Source organism: Coenobita brevimanus, chromosome 24, assembly GCF_032717465.1.
Source record: "Coenobita brevimanus isolate Jiangsu-jjx chromosome 24, ASM3271746v2, whole genome shotgun sequence".
NCBI lineage: Eukaryota > Metazoa > Arthropoda > Malacostraca > Decapoda > Coenobitidae > Coenobita > Coenobita brevimanus.
Genome location: NC_136977.1, coordinates 55,671,129 through 55,691,003, shown reverse-complemented (window position 1 = coordinate 55,691,003; position 19,875 = coordinate 55,671,129). Strand labels below are relative to the sequence as shown.

The 19,875-nt window shown below is 42.7% G+C and overlaps 1 protein-coding gene across 1 annotated transcript in view; it reads left to right on the top strand.

Annotated features, from left to right (window-relative positions):
- Positions 1–19,875, top strand: part of Synj (synaptojanin) — a 265,110-nt gene that overhangs the window by 121,906 nt on the left and 123,329 nt on the right. The window contains exons 12-13 of the mRNA XM_080267540.1: positions 3,280–3,436; positions 14,260–14,442. Coding sequence (XP_080123666.1) covers positions 3,280–3,436; positions 14,260–14,442 — 340 coding nt within the window. The remainder of the gene's footprint in view (positions 1–3,279; positions 3,437–14,259; positions 14,443–19,875) is intronic.

The window sequence follows — 19,875 nt, the reverse complement described above, 5'->3', positions numbered from 1 at the left end:
GCCTGAGGTGAACGTATGATTTCAAAACTATCTACTCCTAAGTACGGATACTTTCTTGAGGCACTGTACAGCGAGGTTGGATGGTGAGGAATTGGAAAATGTGAGTACATTTAAGTACTTGGGTAGTGTGATGAGTAGGGATGGAAGTTTGGAAGATGAAGTGCTTGAAAGGGTACAGCAGGGAAGAAAGGTTGCTGGTTCTTTGAAAGCAGTGATAAGAAACAGGGAAGTGAGCATGGAAGTGAAAAAGTTACTACATGACAGTATTGTGATACCAACTCTAGCATATGGAAGTTAAGCTTGGACGTTGTTGGAAGGACACAAGTCAAGAGTGAGAGCAGTGGAAATGAGTTATTTAAGAGGAGCCTGTGGAGTCACATGGAGAGACAGGCTGACGAATGAGGATATAAAGGAGCGTTGTGGTGTGGATGTGGATGTGATAAGAAGCGTTATGAGGAACACACTGAGGTGGTTTGGCCGTATGGAGAGGATGGAGGGTGAGAGACTGACGAAGAGAGTGTTTGTGAGTGAGGTGGAGGGGGGAAGAGGGAGGGGGAGGCCGAGGTTGAGATGGAGGGATGGGGTGGAGAGGTATATGAGAGAGGGGTGTGTGAGTTGGGAGCAGGGCAGTGAAATGGCGGGGGACAGGGCGACGTGGAGGCGTTTTGTTTGTGGCCACCCCAAACGGGATTGAGGCGTCTGGCAATAGATAGATAGATCGGGACCCGGCTGTATTGTTATTTTCTCAATGTTAGTGGGGTTAGTGAATGCTTCAGCAGACCTGGCCTTACCCTACCCAGTGCAAGGCATGGGTACTCAGTTTGATCACCACACATTGCACTACCAGCCACCTGTTGCCACCAGAGCTTAATTTTGTTCATAATTTTTCAAAACATTTTGTTGCTGATGATTACTGTAATGACATATTTTGGTTCAAGCAGATTCAGACACATGGTAATTTTGGGTACTAATGTGGAAATGAAATGTATTTCATAATTTGTGGAGACATCTGTGAACAACAGCGTCTTTGTCTGGGGAGCAAGACTCTTGGGTGGTTACCATAGTGCGTCAGTACACCACAATAAACTGGATGTCGTGCTGTAGAAGCTTTTCATTCTTGAACATAAATGCATTTGCTGTTCATGACTACTGAGCAGTACTTTGCTATAAATGTCCTAAAGTAACTGATGGAATGGTAAGTTTGGCATTTAACATACGCACAGAGATAATTACAAATTGGAGGTCTGTGAGCCCACATGACGCGAGGCAGCTTGGTGCATGATTGGTTCCTCCACACAGCCTCGTTACAGTGAACTCAATTATCAGGCATAATTCAGTCAGCCCCCACACCAGTTATTGCAGAATGCCAGATACCCCCCGCATCGGCTTAACATTTGGCATTGAAATGGATAATGTGTAACTGTCCATCGCAACCCTCTATCCTAAAAACTTTCCCATGAGTAAAAGAAGAAAATTAAACATAAAATACAATACAGTATTGATACAGTACAGTATTACAGTACATATTGTAGTATGTGCTGACATAGTGCTGGCATCAGTTGAGTAGAGTTGCCACCATGCAGTATAGTACAGTGCATATAATCCTGTGTGGTCTAGTTTCAGTAATTACGTGTACAGTACTTTCAGAATCACAATAGAACACTAGGACATGAACCACTGAGAGGTCACGAGCTTTGCAACAACAAAGAGTGAGGCACGGGAGGCCACAGAGTAAGTCACAGTACTGTACTAGGGTTTTGCCACCTTATGGTCACAAGACCAGAGTGCGTAGGTATGTCTTCACTGTAGAGGTCCACAGTAGAGAATTCGAGAGCAACGATAGGCTCGGCGCACCGGGTGGGTCACTCCCACAACACATTCTGATTGGCTGGCACGTTGTGGTCATTCTGATTGGCTGGTGAGTGCAAGGTTTTCTCGGGTGTTGGCTGGCTCCTGCATCTAAGTCAGATGATACCCCTCGCTGCCGGATATTGCATAGGACTGCTGGTTTCTTCCCATTTCAGCAGTGGATATTCCTTTAATAGAGCCAAGCAAAAAGCATCAGTTATTGCAATGACAGATAATGAGAGTTTACAGTACTGCATTAATACATCATTTTACAGATACTTCTATGGCAAATGCTCATACTATGTTGCATCCTTTGTACCACCTTTCCATGCCTTCCCCAGGTAGTGCTCGTGACTGGACTGTCACCTTGCCATATTACAGAACTTCCACCTACCAAAATTCTTTTATTCTCCGAACTTCATCTTTTTGGAGATCACTTCCCCAGAATAGTTTCCCCCCAGACATCAACCTGCAGCAGTTCAGGTCTAACTGTTACAGATTTTTTATGAATGGAAGACACCTGTAATATGATGTATGGATTATTTTTTTTATTTAATTTGTTTTTCCTTCCTCTGCTCATCTTATGTAAAAAAAAAAAAAAAAAAAAAATCCATTGTAGCGAATTCCATCACAAAACTTTTGTTTTTCTTCACAGTAGCCAATTTATACAAAATGATGGGCCAAAAGTGAAATGTATAATGATGTTTAGGTTATTTTCAAAGCCCACATGAGCTTTATTTGCATACTTTTCATAATGTGTTGTGGTGTTGGAGGCTACATTTCAATGAGGGCAAACTGGATTCTTTGTGAGTTGTGTTTGTGTTTTGTGTTGATAGTGGGAGGAGGATGGTGGGCTGCATCAACCATGCAAAGCCATGCTTCCATAGTATAGGGTGGTAAATTATATACCGTATATTAGTGAGTTTGAGAGTAGAAGTAGGTAGGGCAAGCCAAGAATGTTGTTGGATATTGTAAGTGATAATATTACCAAGGGAGTTATGAAAATTGAGGAAGTAAAAAAATTTATGAAGGATGGAAATAGATGGATGGAGTATATATTAAAACCTTTGTTGCATTCCTCCTCTTCTTTTTTTTTTTAAAGCTGATGGACTGGCTTCTGTCTCATGTATTTTGAAGCATAGTTTTGTGTGTATGAGCCATTAGGCCTGTGATATGGAGCTGAGAATTTCAGAGCCTTTAGTGATGAGTCAGTGGATGTTTGACTCATTTCACTGGGCTCTTTGGTGATAGTTCCCCTACCCTCATGATTTCCTGCTTCATTTTTATGACTTGTTTCATCCCATACAGTATTACTGAGAGGTAGGGTTGGGATGCTGCTGATGGTGATGGATTTTGGAAGGTGTATAATGAAATGTACTTTCAGCTTTGCAGCTTTCATGTATCTAACATAAACTACCCTTGCTTTGTAAGCTGATTGATGGAGCAAGGTCGGCAGCAAGAACCTTGCAGAACAACCTTCTAGACAGCAGCAAGCAAGAAGCTATTGACATAATTTTACACGGCAACCTCCTCAACAACTATCTGGCTGCCCTCTCCCGTACCCTTCTTCCCTCCAGCTACCTGTATGGTAAGAATTTGTACATCTACAGTGTACATTTAAAGATAAATGATCATCTGACTTCCCTTGATAGCTTTACATGACTGAAAATCCTCCGGTCATTTCTTGTACAATTAAGGGTAAATGATCACCCTACTTCAATTGATGGCATCACGTAATTGAAAGATCTCCAGTCATCCTTTGGGGATTGGACCCATGCAAGGCCATCACTCCAAGTGGTGTATTCTGACCAATAGATGTCATTTGGGAGCAAAGTAGATGATGTCTTTTATACAGCAAATTCTTTTATTGTGTTCCCTATTGTATATTCCTTTTGGCTGGTAATTCCTCTCAACCACCATTTTGAAAGCCTCTCTTGTCATAGGCATGGCATGTGATTTACATCAAGGGGCAGGGCATATTTCACCTCTAAAAAAGCAAATTAATAATAGAAAAGGTGGAGGGAGGAGAGGGGGCGACTGAGGATGAGGTGGACAGATGATGGGGGAAAACTATGTGAATGAGGATGGTGTGAGTTGGAGAGAGGGCAGTCTGACAGCAGAGGACAGGGTTATATGGAGGCATGCTTGCAGCCATCTCTTTTGGGATTAGATTTTTACTGAGACTGTTTTTATGAACCCCATTGAGTCCAGTGTCAGATTTTTTCACTACAGGTATGCAGCATTCTTGTCACCTAGGAGACTTCAAAATGGACAGTCTAGATATGGTGTCCATTATCTCTCACTGCAGGTATACAGTATTCATGATACCTAGGAGACTTGCTAATCAGAGACTAGATATTGCCTCCATTATCTTTTTCACTGGAGGAGCATTCCTCCAAACTGTCTATCTCTCTATTTATCTATCTATAGTCCGACTCCCTAATCCCACAAAGAGTGGCCACAGACAAAACACCTCGACGTTGCTCTGTCACTCACTATTTGACTGCCCTCCCCCAGCTCATTCCTCCCTCTCTCCAAACTGAATAAAGTAATTTGGAGGTACAATTGCGGTCTGTAATGCTGCTCCACATTTCTATCTATCTATCTATAGCCCGATGCCCTAATCCCGCAAAGGGTGGCCGCAGACAAAACGCCTCCAAGTCGCTCTGTCACCCACCATTTGACTACCCTCCCCCCAACTCACCCCCCCCCTCCCTCATATACCTCTCAACTCCATCCCTCCACCTCATCCTCGGTCTACCTCTCCCTCTTCATCCCTCCACCTCATCCTCGGTCTGCCTCTCCCTCTCCCTCCTTCCACCTCACCTACATACACCCTCTTAGTCAGTCTTTCATTCTCCATTCTCTTCACATGTCCAAACCACCTCAGTGTATTTCTCCTAATCTTCTCAACCACATCCACATCCACCCCACAGCGTTCCTTCACTTCTTCATGTGTCAACCTGTCCCTCCACGTCACTCCACATGCTCCTCTCAAGCAACTCATTTCCACTGCTCTCACTCTTGACTTGTTCCCCTCTTGCAAGGTCCATGCCTCGCTTCCATACGTCAGGGTAGGGATCACAATACTATCATGCAGTGACTTCTTAACTTCCATACTCACCTCCCTATTTCATATCACTGCTTTCAGTGTACCAACAACCTTCCTTCCCTGCTGTACCCTTTCATGCACTTCATCCCCCAAAGTTCCATCCTTACTCATCACACTACCCAAGTACTTGAATGCACTCACATTCTCCATATCCTCACCATCCAACCTCACTGCACACTCTGTGACTTCATTCCTCTCAAACACCATAACCTTACTTTTGTTTACATTAACTTTCAGATTCCTCCTCCTACACACTGTCCCAAATTCATTCACCAAACTTTGCAACTCCCATTCATTTTCACTCAACAGTACTGTATCATCAGCAAACAGCAACACTGGAAGCTTCCAAATCTCACCCTCATTCATTAGGGCCACCCCGACATCCACTGCCCTACCCTACACCTCCTTTACAACCCCATCCATGTATATATTAAACAGCCATGGAGACATCACACAACCCTGTTTCAGTCCCACATTGAGATCAAAGAACTCACTCAGCTCACCATCCTCTCGCACCGTAGCCCTAGCTCCCTCGTACATACTCTTCACAGCACTCAACAATTTCCCCTCCACTCCATATATTCTTAATACCTTCCACATACCTTGCCTATCTATTCTGTCATAAGCTTTCTCCAAGTCCATGAAGGCAGCATACACTTTCTTTTCCTTCTCTAGATACTTCTCCACTAAACATCTTAGAACAAATATCTGATCTACACACCCTTTTCCCTTCCGGATGATGATGATGATAAAATGTGTCCTTGACAACATCAGTTTTCATTAGTTTCCATCAAGTATAACATTAAATGACTAACATTCACCATTGTTTTTGTGAAGAAGAGCATAATACAGTTTATAATAGACATTGTTTGCAAAAATTTCATTTAAAGTCAAGAGCAGCAGCAGCAGTCCCTCTGCTCAAAGCATAAAAGGGCCCTCCTGTAGCACCCTCCAGTCACTGTATGAGAACCATAGTGTAGTGGTGTTGCAGTCTTTTTCATGTTTAACAGAGTTTTAGCTAAGTTACTGATGATCTTCAAACAAATTTTTATCAGTAAATGCAATGCAAGTACAGTACCATACAGTAACATCCAGTCAACTCTATAACATCTTCAGCCTCTTACATCCAGTCACTGTCCAGTCAGCCCTATAACATCTTTAGCCTCTTGCATTTAGTCACTGTCCACTTGATATCACAAAATGTTACTCATCATCATCATCATCCAGACCTCCTTTCCCACCCTAGGGCAGAGTGAGGAGTAGCAATGTCCAGACAGCCCAAATTTGCCCAATCCAATGTGCCACGCTTCCATTCACTCATCATTCAAGCCCCCGGAATCCTGGCTGTATCGGATATGCCAAAAACATTCACCACGTTCTGTAGCTTCACATAATCGTATTTGACAGAGTCAATCCAGACGGTGCCATGTTAAAAAAGAGTGCCCCAAATCCCTGATCATGCAGTTCTCCTCAAAAAATTCATCCAGCCAGCTCAGTCTCCTGTCAGTTCCCTAGCCTCACCAACTTCCAAACCTCTCTTCCTCACACATTCATCCACCATATCTCTCCACCTTCTCCTTGGCCTACCTCGCCTCCTCCCTCCTTCAAATTCCCTCAGATATACCTTTTTCACCACTCTATTGTTATCCATTCTCTCCACATGACCATACCATCTCAATACACTGTCTTCAGTTCTGGTATCCACCAACTTCCTCACTCTGAATCTTTGACGAATCACATTATTTCGTATTCTATCCACCCTCTGTACTCCACATACATTCCTCGGCAGTCGCATCTCCACTTCTCTTACTCTTGACTTTTCATTTTCATGCCACACCATAGTCTCACATCAATATGTTAACGTTGGCACTAACACTCCTTCATGTAAGCCTCATGCAACTGCAACACTCAAGCCTCTGTTTCTTATCAACGCCTTCATTCCACCAGCTACTTTTCTTCCTTGTGTCACTACTTTCAAACATTTTCCTCTCTTTTCTATCACTGTACCCAGGTATTTGACCTCTCTCACCATTTCCAGTCTCTCTCCATTCACTGTTACATTTCACTGAGAGTCACCTTCTCCCTCAATAACCATCACTTTACTCTTTTCTACATTTACTCTCCAGGAACGACGCTTACAGAGATCAGCAAAACTCTGCACTAGCCTACCAAGTTCTTGTCCGGTTCTTGCAAGCAGTACTGCGTCATCAGCATACAACAAACTTGAGATATTCCATCCATCACCATTCATTACCAGTGCCTTCCCTCTCTCCATTTCTCGTGTTTTTATTCTCTCATCACCCCATCCATATATGTATTGAACAACCATGGGGACATCACACAACCTTGTTGGACGCCCACATTGATCGTGTGGTTATTCAACCTGCAGTAAATAAATGCACCCTACACAAAAGATCTTAAAAATATTTTGTTCTTAAGGAAACAGCACATATATGCATTGCATACATACCTCCCTTACAAGTAAGAATGAATGTTGCCTCCCTTGCATTGTTGTACAGATACTTTTATGGCAAATTCTCAGACTAAGTTGCGTCTTTTGTGCCACCTCTTCATGCCTTCCTTTGTGCTTCACGGGCATCTGGTAGCGCTCATGAGTGGAATGTCACACAGCAATATTGCAGAGCTTCTGCCTATCAGAATTTTTTAATTCCCTGAACGGCACCTCTCAGGAACTCACTTCCTCTGAGTTGTTTGCCCCCAAACTTCAACTTACAGCTGTTTAAGTTCAACTGTTACAGATATTTTATGAATGGAGGATGCTAGTAATGAAGTGTATGGATTATTTTTTTTTATTCACTTGTTTTTCCTTCCTCTTTTCTGTTATTAAAAAAAGTAAATGACAAAACATTATCAACTTAGAGGAAGGTACACTCGGCCCCAGGAGTCATGTTACCCCCTGCCATCCGACTCTCTGTCATGTGGCAGTGGCGGATGACTCGTGTGGGTAGGAGGCAGACAGCAGAGATTTTTCATATTAAGTACTGTATTGCAATACAGTATATCGACATATTAACAGTGGTGGGCAGCGCAAACGAAGAAGGGCCTTGCGCAAGCACAATCCGTAATCCACAGTTCACCACCTTGCGCAAGCGCAAGTGCGCAATCTGACAAATATTTAGCTTGCGCAGTGTCGGAAAACGCAAGCGCAAACAATTTGCGTATATTTGTGGGAATTACTGTAAAATATTGAGATGTTTAAATATAATAGTATGCTTACTTTTATTTATTATTATTATTTTCTATCTATCTATCTATTGCCAGACGCCTCAATCCCATTTGGGGTGGCCACAAACAAATCGCCTCCAAGTCGCCCTGTCCCCCGCCATTTCACTGCCCCGCTCCCAACTCACACACCCCTCTCTCATATACCTCTCCACCCCGTCCCTCCATCTCATCCTCAGCCTCCCCCTCCCTCTTCCCCCCTCCACCTCACTCACATACACTCTCTTCGTCAGTCTTTCACCCTCCATCCTCTCCACATGGCCAAACCACCTCAGTGTGTTCCTCATAACGCTTCCTATCACATCCACACCACAACACTCCTTTATATCCTCATTCGTCAGCCTGTCTCTCCATGTGACTCCACAGGCTCCTCTTAAATAACTCATTTCCACTGCTCTCACTCTTGTCCTTCCAACAACATCCAAGCTTCACTTCCGTACGTTAGAGTTGGTATCACAATACTGTCATGTAGTAACTTTTTCACTTCCTTGCTCACTTCCCTGTTTCTTATCACTGCTTTCAAAGAACCAGCAAAACCTTTCTTCCCTGCTGTACCCTTTCAAGCACTTCACCCTCCAAACCTCCATCCTTACTCATCACACTACCCAAGTACTTAAACGTACTCACATTTTCCAATTCCTCACCATCCAACCTTGCTGTACATTCACTGACTTCACCTCTCTCAAAGACCATCACTTTACTCTTCCCTACATTCACCTTTAGATTCCGTTTCTTACACACTCTCCCAAACTCATCCACCAAGCCTTGCAGCTCCCCTTCGTCTTCAGTCAACAACACAGTATTATCTGCAAACAACAGTACTGGGAGTTTCCAAACACTATCCTCTCTCACCAGGGCCACTCCAACATCCACTACCCTGCCTTGTACTTCTTTTATTACCCCATCCATGTACAGACTGAACAACCATGGAGACATGACACATCCCTGTCTCAACCCAACCTTCAAAGAGAAAAATTCACTTAGTTCACCATCCACATGCACTGCAGCCTTCGCACCATTGTACATACTCTTCACAGCATTCAACAACTTCCCATCTACTCCATATATTCTTAACACTTTCCACAATCCTTGTCTATCCACCCTGTCATATGCTTTTTCCAAATCCATGAAAGCCGCATACAACTTCTTTCCTTTCTCTAGAAACTTTTCCACTGAAGATCTAAGAATGAATATCTGATCTACACAACCTCTTCCCCTCCTAAAGCCTCCCTGTTCTTCTCCAACTAATTTCTCTGTTCTTTCTCTAACTCTGTCAATAAGTATCCTACCATACACATTTCCTATTATACTAAGAAGACAAATGCCCCTATGATTACCACACACTTCTTTTTCCCCTTTTCCTTTGTACAAGGGAATAATTATACCTGAGTTCCAATCCTCCGGGACTCTACCTTCCTCCCAGGCCAATCTGCACATCTTCCACATCCATTCTACTACTATCTCTCCCCCATGCTTCAGCATTTCACCACACACTCCATCAATTCCTGGGGCTTTTCCCGATTTAACTTTCTTCATTGCTTCCACAACTTCTATCCTACTGATTTCTTCCTGTCTTCTCACCTCCCTTCTTCTCCCAGCCATTCCCCAGCCACTTATACTCTATTTTTTCTATTACTTGTAATTTGCGCAAGTGCGCAATCTAATACAGTACTTAGCTTGTGCAATGTCGCTAAACGCTAGCGCAAACCATTTGCATATATTTGTGGGAATTACTGTAAAATATTGATATATAAATAAATTGGCATACAGTGGGGCACCAATTTTCGCGCCTAATTGGGTCCAAAAATAATGCGCGAAAGTGGAATTAGCGAAAGTTGGGGCATTGTCTTTATGGCAAAAAGGCTAATTGGTTCCCGGTTATCCTAAAGTAACATCAGATTTTCATTTTCACTTGCAATACAGTACATCAAATCACTATTGTACATTGCATTGTGAGATACAAACAATAAAAACTGTACAGTACACATTATATGAGGAGAAACATACCACAGAGACCAGGTTGAGGTGTTTAATGGATGTTGGGGGTAAGTATCCGAGGCACGTGGCGGGCTTATTTAGCCACGCCAGACGTATTGGCGCCACCTCTTGCTGCCTCGCTACCACTCTCTCTCTCTGCCTCCTCAGATGCAACTTGATGCAACACTTCCACTCTGTGCTGAATTTCCCTTTGTGCTAGGTTCTCTTGAACAAATCCATCGAAATCTTCATCCAGGTTAAGCTCCTCTATGGCACTGTCAGTAGGGATAGCACCGACTTTGAATGTCCCGGCCACTTTTTATCACCACCACTGTCTCCCGGCCCTCCCCCCACACCACCAGGCTCTCCCCCCACACCACCAGGCCCTTTCCCTACACTACCAGGTATAGTAGAGGCCATTGAACCGTGAGAATCCAACACAATGGAGCTAGCACGCTCGTACACAATGGCGGGAATGGGTGGACAGAGTGTTGACATGACGTCATTCAAGATGGCGGTGGGTTGCGGGTGGGCAGTGCAGGAAATTCAAAGTTCAAAATATTGTCCCAAACTCAAAATTTGTGCGCGAAAATCTATTTTTTTCAAGCGAAAGTGGAAGTTAGGGAATATTTGGTGCATGCCGCGAAAGTGGATTCCGCGAATCCTGCTGTAGCGAAAGTTGGTGCACTACTGTACTTGCTTACTTTTATCTATTATTATTCTATCTATCTATCTATTGCCAGATGCCTTAATCCCATAAGGGGTGGCCACTGGCCACAAACAAGCAATCAATTGCCTCCATGTCACCTTGTCTCCTGCCATTTCACTGCCCTGCGCCCAGCTCACACCCCCCTCTCATATACTTCACTCCATCCCTCCATCTCATCCATGGCCTCCTCCTCCCTCTCCCCCCTTCCATCTCACTCACATACACCCTCCTCATTAATCTCTCACTCTCCATCCTCTCCATATGACTAAACCACCTGAATGTGTTTCTTCTTATACTTCCTATCACATCCACATCCACACCACAACAATCCTTCACTTCTCCATTTGTCAGTCTCTCTCTCCATGTAACTCCACATGCTCCTCTCAAATAACCCATTTATTTCCACAGTTCTCACTCTTGACTTCTGTACCTCCAACAGTGCCAAAGCTTCACTTCCATACATTAGAGCTGGTATCACAATAGTCATATTGTAACTTTTTCACTCGTGGAAATTCAAACAGAGGAGTGAGTGGGCTGCGAAGCGGAGGGACAGGGAAACAAAGGCTGTGATGTTGCCAGTTTTACTTTTATCTGCATTTTCGCAAGACGTTTTATTTAATAATTCAGTATAGATATACAATAGCATGTGTAATTCCTTACAAAAATCATTAAAACATGTTATTTAAATCAAATATCCACAGCCTAATAAATTATTATTAGGCTGTGGATATTTGATTTAAATAATATGTTTTAATGATTTTTGTAAGGAACTGCATATGCTACTCTTAATAAATAATATATTTTTAATTTATTATTTACAAATAATAATAATTTAAAAAATATTAAAATACATTATATATGTTATAGCATTTTATGAAATGCTACTACCCTCCGTCCATCCCTTCTCCCCCCAGCAGAATCCTCATGACCCGCCCGAGCCTCCCCCATCCCTTGTCCAGACATACGGGAAGCTCCCAAGACCAAGTGTCCCTTAGATTGTGCAGTGCCAATCCACAGGACAGGTGTGCAAAGCAGGTGTGCAAGCGCAACTAAATTTGCACTTGCACATCTACCATTTCATGTGCACAAGGGCAATATTGCGCATGGTCTCGATCGGTGCGCAATGTGCAAACGATATTCACTGGAGCGCAACGGTGCGCAATTGCACTTTGCACAAGTGTTTGCGCACCTGCCCAGCACTGCATATTAATATGTGATTGAATGATCCACCGAGGATATGATATAATGTGTAATCTCTATGAGGGTATGTGGTGTTACTTGCAGTAGGGGAAGAGAGAGGGAGGAACGTCAGGAGAACAGGAATGCCGAAGCGAGAATGGAGCGACAAAATAACTTGTGAACTGCAAGGATGCAAACACCCCAAAGTTTCGGCTGAAGAGTCACACTATCGTGACAATGAAATAGGATACAAAAACCCACATTGGCAGACGAAAAAAGATGTATTCCAAACAGTTTCGGCAACAGCTGTCGCCCTCTTCAGTGGATCTACAGACCAAGAGTGGTACATACAAATGCTGAGAAGCTGCTTATATGCAGGGTGAGGACACGTTTTCCCAACCACACCTGATGTGACCTCACCTGACTCTCCCTCTACTCTGTCCACGACCTGAGTGAGGGATTACAAGGGGCGGCAAGGACCTTGCCACTAATCCTCTCATCACTGGATCTAGTGATGAGAGGATTAGTGGCAAGGTCCTTGCCGCCCCTTGTAATCCCTCACTCAGGTCGTGGACAGAGTAGAGGGAGAGTCAGGTGAGGTCACATCAGGTGTGGTTGGGAAAACGTGTCCTCACCCTGCATATAAGCAGCTTCTCGGCATTTGTATGTACCACTCTTGGTCTGTAGATCCACTGAAGAGGGCGACAGCTGTCGCCGAAACTGTTTGGAATACATCTTTTTTCGTCTGCCAGTGTGGGTTTTTGTATCCTACCCCAAAATTTACAAATACTAGGGCCTTTTGAGATTTTAGGGCCTGGACGTCCCCATAAGCTCCTACCCTTTTCCCCCTAGAGGTATATGTGAGACAGTGACTGAAGGGAGATGGGATAATATCATTATTACCCATAATAACCCATTTGAAATGTGGGACAGCTTCATTCCCTTTCCTCTCCTCCCTTCATCTCCCATTCATGGTGCCTCAATGCTTCACCACCACCTCTTCACCATCTCATTCCTCTGACTTTCCCCCCCCTTCCCATTCTCCTGACTTACCCCTCCCTCCCCATTCTCCTTTCCCTTACTTCATCCCTTCCATCACCTTACCTTTTCCACCATGCCACCACTTTCTTCTTCAAAGGCAGCATTATATATTGTAAGTAACACCACATACCCTCATAAAGATTCCATATTGTATTATATTATATCCTCTGTGGATCATTCAACCACTTGTTAATATGTCGATTTACTGTATCAAACTATAAGAAAAATCTCTGTTGTCTGCCTCCTACCCACACAAGTAGAGCGCCATTGCCACATGAACAAGAGCGGGATGGCAGGGGTAACAACACTCCTGGAGCTGACTGTACATGTGCCTAGTAGGCAAGAAGTAATACACCCTCTCCTCAACTGTCTGGACCTTGGTGATTCTTCCCATTACCATTTGAAACACCTGGGTGATAATGTGTAATAGTAGCAGAATAACCCTAATCTGCCTGGCTGAGCAGGTCCATCAACCACAGGCAAGCAGCTGCCCCTGCAGGGGCATCCTGTGCTGATGGTCTCCTGAGGACAGCATCTCACCACAGCAAGCTGTGGGGAAGAGTGTGGAAATTTGGTTCCCAGATGAATGCTGCATTTGGGTCCCTCCATTCAGTTAACAGCACTGTAATAGGCTCCTCATCATCCCATTTTTTGGTTATGTGGTTACTACCTAGTGTTGTAAATGGTTTCCTGGGTTAAAGGAAATCATTAGGCTTGTCACTTAGTATAGGGCCACCAGAAGTGGAAAAAAAAAAAAAAAAATGAATAAAATAAATAAAAAATGACAGGCTGGATGGATGAAATAGGAAGAGAGGAGAGCAGATATAGAAAAAAGGGCATGAATGATGGTCACCATCACCTACCACCTAGTGATGTTGTGTGAGGGCTTCAAGCTTTTTTCCTGAGGGTGCCAGAAGAGAGGGCAGAATGAAAAAATACTAACAATAATCTGTTTCAGTAAGAGAATCTTACATAGATATTGAAAAATTACATCATATATCAGTTTGTGTATTTGAGAGTAGAGCAGGAACCCTTCTTGCATTTATCTTTTGGAAGTTATACTGTTGACAGAATCCTTGGAAAGTTAATTTGCAGTAGTTTACAAGTTTAACTTTATATGTATATGCTATTAAAAGCTTTTTCTTTTCAGCACCTATCAGTGTGATGCGTCATTTGTGTCAGCGGAGCCCTGAATACACTGCATCTATCCCTTTGAAAGTGGCTGTGGGCACTTACAACGTGAATGGAGGGAAACATTTTCGCAGCCTTGCATACAAACATTTGTCTTTAGATGACTGGCTTCTAGACTCTAAAAAAAATGCATTACAGAGTTGTAAGTTCATATGATTTCTTTTTTCTCACTGACCATTGCAATAGGTGTTGACTGTTGAAAATTTCTGTTTTGAATACAGCTATCTCTAATTTTGCACAGAGGTTAAAGAGCATGATTGCATGAACACCTGCTAGAAACAAATTTCCGCTGAGTTGTGTAACCTATCCCATAACCTAACCCCTATGGCTCCACACAGCTGTGATTTAATTTAGAGTCCATAACCCATTTGCTGTGTCCCACAGCACAATCAGACACCAGAATTTATTTATTTAAAGTGAATTTTGAGATGGTTTAGCAGTGCAGGTACACTACATTGATTACATAAATATTTTAGCCCAAAAATATTTAGTTTTTGTGTGTGTAGATCCCTTTGTGGTGTTGCGAAATATCGAACATTTTAATTTACTGATTCTTTTAATTATCTTTAGATATCATCACACAATATTAAGTAACAGTCAGACATATTAACCAATGTATCAGTCATCAGTAGTCATGATCACTTGGTATTAAGTGAGAAATAAATGGTGTTTGTCACATGACTGTGGTTTACAGTCCAGCTTTGTTATGCAATAGGGTTGTATCAAGTGAAAACATATCACTTAACAGTTTATCACATAATGAGGCCAGAATGACATGGGTTCATTGGGGTTAAGGAGGGTGACCTCAACTGTGAAGCCTAAAATGGCCAAAAAAGCCTCTGCCATGCACCTAGAGTTAGCCCTGTGCAGGTACAAGTCATCACCAAGGGTTTCCTCCCGAGGCTTTGGAACATTTGGAGGGCCTGGATGATCATTCCTCACAAAAAGATTCGGTATCTATCTCTGTCAATTGCCAGACACCTTAATCGCGTAAGAGGTGGCCACAAACATATCGCCTCCATGCCGCCCCGTCCCCCACCATTTCACTGTCCTCCCTCCCCAGCTTACAGCCCCCTCTCATATACCTCTCCACTCCATCCCTCCATCTCATCCTCGGCATCCCCCTCCCTCTCCCCCCCTCCACTTCACCCACATACGTTCTCCTCAGTAGTTTCTCACTCTTCATCCTCTCCATATGGCCAAACCACCTTAACCCTTTGGCTGTTTCCAGCAATTTTGGCAGAGCCCCCTTTGAGGGGCATTTTTACATCAAAAATTGAAAATGCTTTTCCACTGTTTTTGATTGGTGTTATAAGTTTATGTATACATAGAGTTTTTGTATATTGCATTAGAACTGCTTGAAAGTTGAAAGTTTCGTCAAAATTGATTTTTTTTTTTTTTTTATTAATTAAAGTACGTTGGGTCTGGTTAGTACTTGGATGGGTGACCGCCTGGGAACACCAGATGCTGTTGGCATCCCTACGTGTCAAGTGGGGTTGGTGGAGGATTAGTGCCCCTCCCTGTAAAACAATTAACTCTAAGCCCTTGACCACCCCATTTGGGATACATGGCATGTGGCAATGGATGGATGGATGGAAATTCCATTTTAAAAAATTCATTGAAAATATTAATATTGGAGTATATGTGGTTTAGTTCATACTAAAGGCTGCAAATTATCCATGCTTTATTGTGTTACAACTACAAAAGTATACTGCCAAGGTTTCCATGGAAAATAATGGTGTGATATTCCAAAAAATTAAATTATGATGTCCTGGCAAATCTAAACAATAAAAAATACGATTGCAATGGGATCACATTGTCATGTTCCTTGAAAAATAGAAATAATGTAACTATAGTTTATCTGCCCTATCTAACATTGACATACCCCCTTGTACACTTTCTGAGTGTAATATATCTTGAAACGAGATGAGGCACAACGCAGATTTATTGATACATTCATTCCAAAAGTATGAAGTTTACTTACTTTTACATTGTCCCTTACCTTTCAGTTTGCATTTTGATGGCTCAGTACTGCACAAATAGCAGTTCAGCGTATGATTCTTGTTTTCAGATTTGGATACAAAATGCTTAGCTAATTTATCGTGTCTTCCGATATCTGGGGCATCATCACGGTGGTTTACCTCTAATCACACTTGAGAGATGTGTATGTCAGAGGGGAAGAATCACCACTCTTCCCATGCTAGGCCTACACCTAAAAACGATCTTTTCACAATAACTTTATCACCCACGTTTATCACCCATGTACACTTTTTTTCTAGTATAAACTCAAACAGGATGAGCTACAATAACTTGCATATATATATATACCTGTATACCTCGAATAGATAGAGTATATGTGAAACACAGTGATTCAACAATAATGGATAGAAACACCTGATCAGATCCCAGCAGAAAACACTTATTTCGTATATTGACAGTTTATTCTGGCATTGCACTTATGTTGACGGTTAGCTGTATGCATTGATCTTGATGTTATTTAGGTAACTAGCATAACTCTTACCTGAAGGAGGCTAAAAAATAATGGTCCAAGGCAGAAGAAATCGAGCATATGGGTGGTGCGTGGGTGGTCAGCCATGAGTCGTGGCAGGTTGGATGCTTACAAGTGCTGCCACCCAAAGCTGGTGGCAGCTAGAGCAACTAGCGTCACGGCCACACTCACGCGAAAGTGGTAGATTAAAGTCGTGTAGGTTAAAAAAGAAATTCGAGAAAGTGGAGTACAGTCGAGTCAGGGCATATGATTCCCCCCCCCCCCCATGAATGCACAATGTAGCCAGAGGGTTAGTGTATTTCTCCTAATGCTTTCTATCACATCTGCTCATTTTTCCTCCTTTCTCCACTAGCAATCTGCCATTTTTATCTTTCACTCCCCTTCTAACTTCTTTTTCACCCTGTCTGACTCTCTATACCTCTTTCCAAAACATTTTCTTACATTCTTTCTACTTTACACTCAAATTCCATCCATATTCCTCATCATACTCTCTCTTATGAATCTTTTCTCTTCTTTCTATTCCTCACCCACTCTCTTCATACTTGCTCTTATGAATCTTTTCACCTCTGTCTTCCTCTCAACATATAAGGGTGTTGCCATGCTTGAACAAAACAAGTGATTGACGAGATGAAATGAAGCACTGGGTTAAACCTGCTTTAGTATTTGAGTCTGAACATTGGAAGGACCCTTGAGCCTTGTTTCTTTGTGGACAAGTTGGGGGGCAAGTGTGTCCGGGCTTAATCTCTCTCTTCCATCTCTCAGCTTCATCCATGCCTCTGCTTCCCAGTCACTCACTAAATGCTTTCTTCTTTTGCACCACTCATCCTGTCACTCCCAACAAACCGCCAGCACCCGAGTAATACGACTGTAACCCACAAGCGATGTCAAAATGTCCGTATGCATTCCCCACGGAATGTCTAATATCACGCGGCAACGGGGGCTAAGTCTTTCCCATCCGCCACCTCCATCAAACACAGACCACAAGCCGTGAGTACATGTTTGGCAACAGCAGCTGTCTGCCTCTTTACTGAAGGTCGAAAGTCCGTCGGTCATGGCGAGTTGTGTTTCCACATGGTCACTTGGTGTCTAACGGATCACAAGCCACGAGTAAATGTACAGCAGAAGCACCCGTCCACCTGTTGACAGAAGAGGGAGAAACCTGCCCATAGCCTCACTTCTTCCCCCCCTCCCATCCCTCCTCCGTACCCTCCCGGCTCCCCCCCTCACTCCCTCAGTCCCTACCCTCCCGGCTCCCCCCTCACTCCCTCAGTCCCTACCCTCCCCTGTGGAGATGGCATTGAATTGTGAGTTTTCAGAGATTTTTTTTGCGATTTACTTGACCACTATTGGTCGTATCAAAATTTTGCAAAATTACCGAGAAATCTCACGAAATTCTGCATCTTGAAATGTGCTTAACTCTTGGAAAGTGTTGGCAAAATTTTGCCCTAGGATGGTGGGAAGTTATATGAAGGTATGTTTTACTCCAGAACACTTTATTATTGCTGCATTTCTGTAATTTTATCAATTTTGTGTGTTTTTATTAGCTTATCTTATAGCATAAACACCAGCGATGATGATGGTATACCATTTATACCAATACTGTATAACCACTTTACGGTGGCATATTTGGCCATGGAATTTTTTTTAAACCCCAGGAGCAATCACTCATCACAGATTACAGATTTTCAAACTGTCGTCAGTTTTTTTGTGGATTTTTGTTGTTTATGCATTGTTTTCATGATGTTTAGCATTAATATGAATAATCCTGTGTGTGTTTTGATGTCTAAATATGGTAGATTGACCTGAAAACAGTGCCAAAATTAGGAGGGGTACTGTACATACAGTTGTGTATAGGTAAGGTGTTTTTTGGTTTTCAGTGTTTTTTTTTTTTTTTTTTTTTTTTTTTTTTTCATGGTTGTCTTGGTGGTGAAAATTATTTTGAATAATCCTGTGTATGTTTTGATGTCAAAATATGGCAGAATGACCAGAAAACAATGCCAAAATAAGGAGGGATACTGTACATACTGCAGTGTTTAGGTAGGGTGTTTTTTTGGGTTTCTTCTCCATGGTTTTCTTGGTGTTTAGCACTGCTTTGGATATTCCTGTGTGTTTTGATGTCCAAATATACCTGAATGACTGGAAAACACTGCCAAATTAAGCATAGGGACTTTACAAATAAGTTAGGCATAGGTTGGAGGTGGGTATAGGAAGGGTCTGGGTGTGGTAGGGGAATAGTGTTCATTATCTGGATGTTGCCATTATCCAGACGTGCCTTTGGCTCTATTATGTTCGGATAAATGAGGGATTACTGTATTCTTCCACTTTCATCCCTGTCACTTTCATAATTTTTTCCACCCTCAGGTGTACATTTTTCCTCCAAAGTCCAAAATAATTTCCTCTTTTAAAAATAGTTTATGTATCCTCCTCTTCCAAGGTTATCATTCTCTCTCTCTCTCTCTCTCTCTCTCTCTCTCTCTCTTTCTCTGTCCATATGTTTATTATTTTCAGTATGATTTGGAGAAAGCATATGACAGGGTGGATAGACAAGGATTGTGGAAAGTATTAAGAATATATGGAGTAGATGGGAAGTTGTTGAATGCTGTGAAGAGTATGTATGATGGTGCTAAGGCTGCAGTGCGTGTGGATGGTGAACTAAGTGAATTTTTCTCTTTGAAGGTTGGGTTGAAACAGGGATGTGTCATGTCTCCATGGTTGTTCAATCTGTACATGGATGGGGTAATAAAAGAGGTACAAGGTAGGGTAGTGGATGTTGGAGTGGCCCTGGTGAGAGAGGATAGTGTTTGGAAACTCCCTGTACTGTTGTTTGCAGATGATACTGTGTTGTTGAGTGAAGACAAAGGGGAGCTGCAAGGCTTGGTGGATGAATTTGGGAGAGTGTGTAAGAAACGGAATCTAAAGGTGAATGTATGGAAGAGTAAAGTGATGGTCTTTGAGTGAGGTGAAGTCAGTGAATGTACAGCGAGGTTGGATGGTGAGGAATTGGAAAATGTGAGTACGTTTAAGTACTTGGGTAGTGTGATGAGTAAGGATGGAGGTTTGGAGGGT